This window comes from Hirundo rustica, chromosome 8, assembly GCF_015227805.2.
Source record: "Hirundo rustica isolate bHirRus1 chromosome 8, bHirRus1.pri.v3, whole genome shotgun sequence".
Taxonomy (NCBI): domain Eukaryota; kingdom Metazoa; phylum Chordata; class Aves; order Passeriformes; family Hirundinidae; genus Hirundo; species Hirundo rustica.
The window spans coordinates 17,619,174-17,630,939 of NC_053457.1; the positions used below are offsets into that span (position 1 = coordinate 17,619,174).

Sequence of the window (11,766 nt, forward strand, 5' to 3'; positions counted from 1 at the left end):
TCTCATGCATTTCTGCCCCACCTAAAAATCACCTAGCTGGAAAATACTGTCTACAGCTCAGCTATCAATATTTGTATTACATCATGCTTCCAAGGAATACAAGTTCTGAACTCAACAATTTAGTCAGGTCACTACTCTACAAAATCGAACATTTCCTCATTGCCAGCTGGAAAACTTTCAGAGATTTCTTTGGATATTACAAAATAATTGTATTTGCATTGAGCAGGCTCACCCCCCCTGCCCCAATCCTACCTTGACTTGAATTGCACAAGATAAGGGCATCATAAAATATTTGCTCTCTGATTCCACATAGAGCACTTCAACTTTCTCTGGAAACTTAGAGCTCTTTGGAAGCCAAGCATTCCACAATGGTAAGTCAAAGATTGAGATTGGTTTGGGGTTTTTTTTTTTTTTGTAATGGGGATACAGATAGGTGTTTGCTTTAAAACTGCAAAAAGTGAGCATTTAAGTGCATCTCCTAGTTACACATTTAAAATGTGGCTGTATTGTATTTCAAGCCTGTAAGATGCAAAGACAGGAAGACACCTCTGTGAAGATTACTGTGAATTTTGTCATTTGCATTGTAATTCTTTGCAGGAAACTGTACAGTTACCTCTTAGTCTTTCACTTGCTGTTATCCTTTCCTCAGAAATGTTTGTGAATATGCTCAGAATCTTGCAAACATTTAAGACCATGTTTTTCAACTTTAGAAACGTCAAGTACAGTTAAAAAGACAGTCATTTTACAAAGGAAAAAGGGTATATTTTGTCTGTGAATTTTTTCTGTTCTTCACTTTTGATCCCTCAAATTGTGTCCTGTTCCAGCTCTTCAAGCTTCCAAAGGTGTTTGCAGAATCTGAATCAACAGTTAGGTAATGATAAATAGATAGATGTTCCATGACCTAGTTTTCCTGTAATTTGTGCTCACATAATCCAAAGGTACAGACACCAAGAGCTGCCTTTGATGAGCATCTCAGGAATGGCATAGGTTGTACAGAGGGGGCAGTAGTTTCTATAATATATGTTGATCCATAAATAGGAGGAATTACCATCTGCTTCTTTCTTTGCCTAAGCTTTATTGCTAACTTTCTGATACTTAGCTGACAAATCATTTGCCTGGTGCAGCATAAAGCACCTTCAGGCACCTGACTGAACGCCACGGGCTTCCCCTTATGTTTCTGTTTAGTTTTGGTTGAAGGTCGAAAACTCCATCTTTAGAGAGAGGAGCATACCCAAACTCATGTGACTGTCAATTCCAGGAATAGCATGATAAGGAAAATGCTGGAAGGAAAAAATGATAAAACATAACAGAAGACAGCACAAGAAATGAAGGATTTTTGTATTTCCTATTCAGACGTGAGTGACATGGCATGGACTACCTGTGTTGTTGCAAACACTTGACCCAGGCACCACAGAATAGCACACTTTGGGAGATTCTGTCTTTCCCTTTCTCTCATTCTGGCTGTGATTCTCAGCGTGACAGCTGTCTCCATTCCAGCCTAAAGGCTCAGGAACTCCACAGAACCACAATGAAAATGGAGCATTAACTCCTTCCAGACCACTCCATAAACCGTCCTCCTCCTTGCTTTCATGGCACCGTAAACGGCACTCAGTCCCGTAAGAAAGCTGGACATCAAGGATTAAAATAACAAGTTTCTTCCACAGCAGACAGAGGAGTTTCTCCTTGGCTCACCTCCTGCCTGAGGCTCAGAACCTTTCAATGTCTTATGGTATTGTGATTCAAGTGAGCCAAGCCCCTCAGTGCTATTTTGAACGCAGTTTCAAGCAGCAACAGCCTCAGCAATAGCTTCCGAAGTTCAGAACAGTAACTTGGAAAGATCTACTCATATTAAATCCTTTCATGTTAGTCTGCAAGTCCTATCAAGAAAATTTAAATAACTTCCTCCATTGCTTCTCAGTCTCTGGCTATTCCTAAACTTTTCTTTTAAATTATTCAGCTGGAGCAACCCATCAAAATACACCTGTGCTCTCTCCTGCTTCTCCAATCCCTCTACCCCAGGGAAACAATCATTACAAAGTCATGCAGGCTTTTCCCAAAAAGTCCTGGATGTTCAGCAGGTCCCAGGGGACGTATCTGAAGGCCTCTTCCAGATGCTCTGCTGTTGCCCCCAGTAGACAAAAGGACTTGTGTCCCGTGTTAAGTCCCAACCTGTGTCTGCATGGTTTGACAAGATGGGCCAGGTGTCGCTAAGTACAATGTGCAGCACTCGAATTTTGCCCAAAGACACACATTTATCTCTCTCTTCTCTAACCAGCCACCTGTGTCAAAAAGGCCACTGGAATAGATTTAGATCTGAGATCTCCTCTCCATCGCAAAATGTGAAGCAATTGCTGTTCCCAAAAGTAAAGCAATGGGATGCTCTACAAAGATTTGCTGGAGAAATAGCTAGAGCTGACTCAAAGACAATAAATAAAGCACTGACAAGCGTTTGACAGGGCTTTCAAGTTTGTAATACTATTGAAGTTTTGTGTGATTTATAGAGACTAAATTTTGGCAGGGAGTGATGATGCTGCCATGGTAATATGATGCCATTTTGTGTCTTCCACCTAAATGAAGAAGTCATCAATGCAGGGAAATATCTGGAATGTCCTTTTCCACTATTTTCATGCATGCATAAGGTTATTTCTAATTTTGATTCAGGTTCAGTGACAGCTTTTGAAATCAGAGATAATCCGTGTGTTTTAAAATGCATGACATGAGCACTGTGTTTCTTTTACAGAAGAGCTTTCTGGCTTTCTTTGTTGCAATGGGCATCATAGTGACTCTGGCTGATGCATACTGCTGGAGTAAACTTCACAAGCCAGGAGAGGCCAAAAATGGTAAGAACAAGGAAGATCCTCTGACCTGATTGCTCTGTGGTAGCTTGGCTCCATGTGGAGCTGCCAGGAAAGGCTCAAACCACAAGGGGTGGGGAAGACATTGGAAAAGCACAAATAGAGAGCTCCAGCAACAAGTTGCCCAAAGTAGGGGAAAACAAAGTCTTCCCCTGGGCTGTGTATGGTTGCAGCAATATTATTGCAATTGCTGGTAGGTTGCTATTGCTGCTGGAGCACATGGAGCCCACTCAGGAGTTGAGAGAGTAAAACCCCAAAACCTTGCACTTTCCTATTGCCTGAAATTACATTTTCAGAAAGGTTCAAGAATTTTTTTAACTCTTCAGCCTTTAGGTGGAAACTTAGAGAACATGTTCTGTTTTGCTGCTGTCTTATGCAGGCTGTATGTTGAATGGAAGGCTGTATCCCTTTGGACACATTGAGAGGACAGAAGATTGCTTCACATGCAGCTGCAGCGAAGGTTCAATGGAATGCTGTTCCCTGTAAGTTTGAACTTCTTGGTACCGTCATTGCCTGTAGCATGACTACAGCTTTCCATTGCTGGGGATAAATGAGTTTGTAAGAGCAAAAGAGAGCCTTTTCTCATCCATGTCACAAGTAGTGAAAGCCACATAGAACTCGTGATTGTTTGGATCCTTAGCTTCCTGTGCTTAACTCATTTTCTGCTGACTGGGAGTGGACACAAGCCTTTCCAGGCCCATCCAGTTGGTGCTTGCCTTTAATTTTTAAGGAGCTTGTGAACCCCTCTTTCACTGCAGTTAAGTCTTTCATTAGCTGGGAAAGTGGGGATAGGGAGGGGTGACTTAAGTGAAGTTTCCCTAAAGAGCTGATGATGATCTGAATCCCTTTCCTGAGGTGCTTTCCTCCAGTGAATAGGCTGAATGTAGAATGACAAGTCTCTGCTGTCCAGTACCTCTCCAGCATTCTCCTTTCCTCCTCCAGCTTTCTCAAAGGCCCAAAATACCTTGACAATGATCTTTGATTTGTTTTGTTTAGGTGGCAGAGTCTATTAGGGAGCAGCCACCACATCCTATGCAAACTGGAAATTATGAGGAAGGAAAAAAAGAGAAACGATGCCAAGCCCATGCTTATGTCACACTGCAGAGTGCTGAGCTAGAAATCCCTTTGCTAGTGCTGAACATCCTGGTACATCTACTCAGTGCAGTGCACTGGGCATCATGTGAGGCTCTGGAAGCTGCAGTTGTATGATAACTCAAGCTAGCTCAGCTGCCCTTAGCCATAGTTCAGACCTCTCTCACTCAGCAGTAGTTCCGGCTATAATGATTGAAGTATTGAAACTTATTGCTCTCAAGATAACATTTGCTTTCTCTCTGCCACTGACAGCTTTCATACTCCTGTTGCTTATGACAAAAAGAACTGTAAAGTCATTTTCAACAAAAAGCGCTGTGACTATGACGTGGTGCAGAAGGATGACCCCTCAAAGGAGTGTTTTGTCTATTCTCGTGTGGGCTAACACCTGCTCCAAGCCTCTCTGCGCTGTGGAATTCCTCTCCTTCCTACAAATGCTTTGCCATCACAGAGAAGCACGATGGCATGGGAAAAATCTCGTAAAAGAGAGCACTTCAGTGGCTTGCTTCTAATCTCTTAATTGTCCTAATTCAGATTACAAGATGCGTAATTAGAGTGTGTAATTCTGATCAATACTGCATTTGTTGACTACAATAAATTGAGATAAAATCTCCCTAAATGCTTCATATTGATGTTTTGTGGTTTGCAGCGACATGTGGAAATGCCACCTTCTTTGAGAAAGAAATGCATTTAGGTCTCTAGTCTGACACACAGTGCACCAGTACCATGGCACAAGCAGCTGTCATGCTTCACAGGTTCTCTTCTAGCCAGGTGCCAAAATCCATTTTGAAGTGATGCAACTATCTGGGACATGCTGTAGAATGGCTCCTATTCAGGGTGCATGGACTTTTGATAAGACCTGTCCTGCTAACGCCTCAGAAAAATCAGTGAGGATGAGAGATCATCATCCTCTTTCTCTCATTTTTTTCCCTTTTTTTCATCAATGTCATCAGCCAACATTGGCAGCGATTGCTCAAGTCCATTACCCGCTCTGACCAGACCTGAAGTTTAAAGCAATGTTAAACTTTAAACTCTGATGCTCAGACTTGTCTTCAGCCAAGTCCTGATCTTCAAAGTCTGCACACACTGTGCTGCTTTAGCGTTTCTGATCCACGCTGAAAAAGAGATCTAGATCAGCCCCTGGAGACACGCTTCCTCACGGCAGCGGAGCTTGAGGTACTAATAAAGCAGATGCCTTCTGTCTCTTCAGTACAACAATTCCCCACATTGGCAGGAGAATGAAGTTCAGCTTCAAAGCAGGGCTTGGAAATCAAATCTCCCACCTAGCAATGCCTAGTGTCCTAAATCTGCCCACATATATGAGACCAGACAACAAAACAAAACCCTGTTAAATGCTGATTCTACATGGAGCTCTCCACTTCAGAACTGGATACTAAAAAGCTACAACAGTCTGTAGTTATCTGTTCCATGGTTTGAGAAGAAACACACCTTCCAAAAGAATTGGATTGTTTGATGAAGTTCCACGATCACAACAAATCTGTTGTCTTGTAAAAGTATGAGGTTACACACAGCTGGGCATTCTTAGTGCAGGGATCCTCACTTGTCCCCAAATCAAGTGTCAGTGTACATTTATTCAGCAGGGTTATTTCCTTCACAAGACAATCCATCTCAAGCTCTGTGAGCCATTATTAAAATCAGGAAGATTAAATATGGTGCATTTTCACTGACTTTGGTAATTTGCTTATGAACTTTTTTTTAAGGTTTCTAAGACCTGCAAGAAACATGGTTTGGGGAAAGAAAAGCCAGGTATTTTGCAGGCACAGGTATTACATACTTCATTTTAAAGTTGTCTGTGCTTCAGCCTGGGTATCAGTCAATAGCTCTGTGTTTCTGTACAACTGGTTCCTGTAAAAATGAAAAATGTGAGGGGCCAGAATAAAGAGACAGCTCAGGTTTCTCCAGCAGAGACATTTGCATTCGCCTTTTAAAAATCTTGACTTCTGTTCACTGATTCCATCCTATCATTCCTCTAAATGGAGTTTGTGAAAACAAACATTCTCATCTTGCTTAACGTTCTAAATAAGTTTTGCCTAAAAGGTTTTTGTGTTCTGCAGGAGAGGAACAGTTTTGAAATTTGTCCTGAATGACTTTTCTGGTTTTATGCTAGTTCATGTCAAAATTATACAGAACACAGCCTCAGCAGATGCACCTGAAGGGATAGTGCTGCTCAGAGAGAAAAAAAACAGCTGCAGCTTCTTAGGAAGGTAATATTTTGAGCATGGCGATCAAGGAAAAGGCTTCCCTACATAAGTAGCTCACAGAACTGCTTCTTGAGAAAATTTGGCTTTCAGATTTTATGGGTTTATTTAAATTTTATTTGTAAAAATAAAGAAGCTAACAAGTAACAAAACTTGGAGTTTCCTGGTTGATTACTTATGAATTTGAAGCATTGAGAAGTGCAGACATCAAGATTAATATCCAGCTTGTTGTAGCCTGGAGCTGTGACACATGACATTGAAATATAAAAGAATTCCAAATTTTTTCCTAGCACAGCCTCAAAAATTAAGTGAGGAAAGTTTTCTTCTAAGGTTCATGAAAATTAGTTTATTATTTTATATCTTATTTTGATGGAGGAGAAAGAGAGATGTTGTGATGGGAGCCAGCTTCAGCTAAGGTCTCAGTGTTAAGAGGTTTTGATCTTGCTAGTAGCTGAGGACCTTTGGTTATATTTCAGTGCACACCACAGCACTAACCATGAGTATGCAAAGATCTGGCAAAAGCTCCATTTGCTATTAATACCTGATGCACTGCTCAGCATGTTCCAGCCCACTGATAGCAGAAAGTATTTCTCATGCATTTCTGCCCCACCTAAAAATCACCTAGCTGGAAAATACTGTCTACAGCTCAGCTATCAATATTTGTATTCCATCAGAAAGGTATTGTTCTAATCATAATGCTTCCAAGGAATACAAGTTCTGAACTCAAAAATTTACTCTGGTCACTACTCTACAAAATCGAACATTTCCTCATTGCCAGCTGGAAAACTTTCAGAGATTTCTTTGGATATTACAAAATAACTGCATTTGCATTGAGTAGGCTTTCCCCCCCACCCTGCCCCAACCAGACTTGAATTGCACAAGATAAGGGCATCATAAAATATTTGCTCTCTGATTCCACATAGAGCACTTCAACTTTCTCTGGAAACTTAGAGCTCTTTGGAAGCCAAGCATTCCACAATGGTAAGTCAAAGGTTGAGATTGGTTTGGGGTTTTTTTTGTAATGGGGATACAGATAGGTGTTTGCTTTAAAACTGCAAAAAGTGAGCATTTAAGAGCATCACCTAGTTACACATTTAAAATGTGGCTGTATTGTATTTCAAGCCTGTAAGGTGATAAGACAGGAAGACACCTCTGTGAAGATTACTGTGAATTTTGTCATTTGCATTGTAATTCTTTGCAGGAAACTGTACAGTTACCTCTTAGTCTTTCACTTGCTGTTATCCTTTCCTCAGAAATGTTTGTGAATATGCTCAGAATCTTGCAAACATTTAGGACCATGTTTTTAAACTTTAGAAACGTCAAGTACAGTTAAAAAGACAGTCATTTTACAAAGGAAAAAGGGTATATTTTGTCTGTGAATTTTTTCTGTTCTTCACTTTTGATCCCTCAAATTGTGTCCTGTTCCAGCTCTTCAAGCTTCCAAAGGTGTTTGCAGAATCTGAATCAACAGTTAGGTAATGATAAATAGATAGAAGTTCCATGACCTAGTTTTCCTGTAATTTGTGCTCACGTAATCCAAAGGTACAGACACCAAGAGCTGCCTTTGATGAGCATCTCAGGAATGGCATAGGTTGTACAGAGGGGGCAGTAGTTTCTATAATATATGTTGACCTATAAATAGGAGGAATTACCATCTGCTTCTTTCTCTCTACAGAAGAGCTTTCTGGCTTTCCTTGTTGCAACTGGCAGCATAGTGACTCTGGCTGATGCATACTGCTTTATTGTACTTCAAATTCCAGGGAGGCCTTACAATGGTATGAACAAGGAAGATCCTCTGACCTGATTGCTCTGTGGTAGCTTGGCTCCATGTGGAACTGCCAGGGAGGGCTCAAACCACAAGGGATGGGGAAGATATTGGAAAAGCACAAATAGGGAGCTCCAGCAACAAGTTGCCCAAAGTAGGGGAAAACAAAGTCTTCCCCTGGGCTGTGTATGGTTGCAGCAATATTATTGCAATTGCTGGTAGGTTGCTATTGGTGCTGGAGCACATGGAGCCACTCAGGAGTTGAGAGAGTAAACCCCAAAACCTTGCACTTTCCTATTGCCTGAAATTACGTTTTCAAAAAGGTTCAAGAAAATTTTAAACCCTTCAGCCTTTAGGTGGAAACTTACAGAACATGTTCTGTTTTGCTGCTGTCTTATGCAGGCTGTATGATGAATGGAAAAGTGTATCCCTTTGGACACATTGAGAGGACAGAAGATTGCCACAAATGCTACTGCGGGAAAGGTTCAATGGAATGCTGTTCCCTGTAAGTTTGAATTTCTTGGTACCATCATTGCCTGTAGCATGATTACAGCTTTCCACTGCTGGGGATAAATGAGTTTGTAAGAGCACAAGAGAGCCTTTTCTCACCCACGTTCCAGAGCTAGTGAAAGCTCTCAAGCTAACATTTGCTTTCTATTTGCCACCGACAGCTTTTTTACTCCCGTTACTTACGACAAAGAGAACTGTAAAGTCGTTTTCAACAAAAAGCGCTGTGACTATGATGTGCTGCAGAAGGATGACCCCTCAAAGGAGTGTCTTTCCGTTCAGTTTCGTGTGGGCTAACACCTGCTCCACACCTCTCTGCACTGTGGAATTCCTCTCCTTCCTACAGGTGCTTTGCCATCACAAAGAAGCACGATGGCATGGGAAAATCTCATAACAGAGAGCACTTCAGTGGTTCGCTTCTAACCTCCTAATTGTCCTGATTCAGCTTACAAGATGTGTAATCAGAGTGTCTCATTTCTATCAAAAGGTCATATTTTTAATATTAATTTTTAAGACTCTTTGTTTTAAGTGATTTACAGATGTTTAGTTAACTTTTAAGTTATGTAGGATTTCATTCTACTACTTTCCTTTTTTGGAACTGTATTTATTTTTAAATTAGAGCCTTATTTCCTGTAAGATCCAAGAGTTTCTGTAGAATCTGGGTGCTAGTTTTCTTACAGATGAAGATGGCTTTCTTAGTGCAAGAAGATTTTTTGATTTGCTGACAACACCAGTAAAAGTGTGAATTAATGACCAGAAAAAAAGAAATCTAACACAGGCTTTAAATCTCATGTGAATATTTCTTTAAGGTTCTGGGTCTGGGAAGAACCAGCTAATTTGTGTGATTAGCATATCCTTCCAGAATTCATCTGTGGGTGGTGAAGCCCATCTTCCACTGCAGGGGCACCTCCTCCACCACTTGTACTTGAAGCAGAATCTGAACAGCTCAGCACAAACAAGAGCTGACTCTGGAGAAGAAAATTAATTCTGATGGGTTTACCAGGCGAAGGAAGAGTAGAGCCTCATCCTGTAGACTCCAGGGAATAGACTGTGTTTACTGACACCCAGAAATTGCATATAAATGTTTTAAAAATTACTTTTTTTAGTCTCAATGTGCAATTGTATTGCTTTTACCAGAGTCGCTGCCAATACCAAAACTGCTTTTTGGTTTTTCTCCCCTCTAAATAAAACTAATTTAGCAACGAAGCGCAGGAGTCTAATCTCCCTTGCTCTGAGGAACGAAATGCTCAACAACATTGCCACAGATAGTTTTTACTGGTTTGGGATTTTTTAATCATGAGGTTATCCACCTGCAGGAAAGAAGGCTAATACATCACTTATTCTCTTGAATTATTTTTATTATTTACATACTGCCAAAAGTTAATGAAACATGTCAGGCAGAAGGGGAGCGAGAGGTACTAGTTCTGTTTTCTATCCTCCACAGCAAAGAGATTAAAGAAAAACTTGTTGAATTTTGATAACTTCCTCAGAAATCCCAACGAAACTTCCTCTCCAAATGAGAAATATTTTTGTGTTGGTAAGACATCGGAGAATAAGTTTTTGCCATTTTTATATCCACAGGTTATGCCACACAAAAGCTCCTTAGAAACAACCCATTATTGTCAGAGTAAGTCCAAATTTCAGTTTCTTTAGTTTTTACAGCAATTAAATTCGATCTGTTGACATGTATATGATCAAAGAATCATGGCAATACCACACATGTATTTAATCTGCAGCATAGTTCATATTTTAAGGATTTCAAAAATAAAATGCTAGCTGTCATTTTGTGAAAAAAATTACATGAAGTTTGTTGCATTTTCTACCCTTTCAGAAGGCCACTCCACTTTGCTTTCTCAAAGAGGGGTTAAGCAATTCTCCTAGCTCAAGTTGCTCTCAGAAAGTGATAAATTACTTTCAAGAAGTATTCCAAGACATTGTGGGGGTTTTATAGCAGGGTTTCCTGGGCTTACTTCTTCACAACACTGCATAGTGCATAATGTTATTACAAACTAAACAGCCCAAGTGTAATTCTGGTGAAACATGTCAGAGGTGCAAGTCACAAAATCTCTCATGGTATTCTGTTCTTGCCCATCTCAATTAGACAGGAAGGGTTTAGGACAAGAAATGGCAGGAAGCAGGATTTTACGCATTATAGAGGAAAACAGCAAAGAAAAGAGAGAAGAGGTCCCAAAAGCCAAGATATCCTTTGGATTTGGCTGAAGCATTCTGTGGTTGCCCTCCCATCCCAGTCAGTTCTGAGTCCTGCAGCAATAACTTCCAACTGTGGCATTTAGTCTTCATAGAATCAGTAACTCAAAGGTTTTTAAAAATGCAAAAAAGCTTATGCTCTCTAAATAGAGCTGAGGTACAGTGTCGGTGGGATAGGCACAAAATTAACTGAATTTCCCCAAAAATAGTCTGAAGTATGCTGAACTAAGTAACTGGTGGTATAAAATAGAAGTTAAGCCTCCTTTCGTTTTGTGCACGCGTGGACAGCTGGTGTTTGAGGTGAAAGACCAGATAATTTGCTACCACCTGGAGGTCCAAAGGCATGCTCCCAATGCCAGTATGGCCAGAGCAGGGTCTGCTGTTGCACGACGGAAGTTCCACAAAACCAGAGGCACTAGTGGACAGAACTACAGCAATGCTCCAACCTGCCACCCCTCCTTATAGCTAATTCTTTAAGTCACAGCTCCACAAATGGTCTTTTTAACATACATATGTGAAAATGCTTAATCAGCTGCAGGGTCAAGATAACAAGCTTCCAAGTGGGATCACTGTGGGTTTTTTAATTTGTGGAATAAACTTTTCTGTCATCTTTCTGGTTCACTGAAGACTTCTAATACTTTTTTTTTTTTTTTTTTTTTAACTGCACAGCTTGAGATGGAATGTAGAAGTGCAGGATATTTAGCATTTCTCATAAGTTGGAGATACTTTTTGCTGAATCTGCCTCTCCTATTCATTTTGATTTACTGCCTCTGGATGTTTGTTCTCCCTGGTACGGTACCCGTGGCCATCTCCCTCAGTTCTACCTGCACTTCAGAGATGGAGATCTCCTCATTGCAAGAATGGCCGGGTGTTTGTGGTTGGCCCTTTAGATCCTTTTGTGTTGATCCTCACTTAGCACTGATCCTTCTTCCTGGGATCATGATCTGACAGGATTTTCCAGTCTAGCTGAGAAATTATCATGCGTTTTAAAAATGCATTTGCACCAAGATAAAAAAATTAAGTGTTTTTCATCCCACTGAAACGCCATTGAATTAAAACTGAAATTGGACTCAGGAATGGGGACTTGGCTACACATGGAAGAAGACAGGTGTGTTCAGATAAG

The 11,766-nt window shown here is 40.7% G+C and overlaps 1 protein-coding gene across 1 annotated transcript; it reads left to right on the forward strand.

Moving 5' to 3' along the window:
• Positions 1 to 300: 300 nt before the first annotated feature.
• On the forward strand, positions 301 to 4,441 carry LOC120755912 (beta-microseminoprotein-like). Its single transcript, XM_040071515.2, has 4 exons — positions 301 to 371; positions 2,741 to 2,840; positions 3,235 to 3,337; positions 4,200 to 4,441. Exons 1-4 carry the CDS (start codon positions 369 to 371, stop codon positions 4,327 to 4,329), a joined length of 336 nt encoding a protein of 111 aa, XP_039927449.1. The 5' UTR covers positions 301 to 368; the 3' UTR covers positions 4,330 to 4,441.
• Positions 4,442 to 11,766: the final 7,325 nt, after the last annotated feature.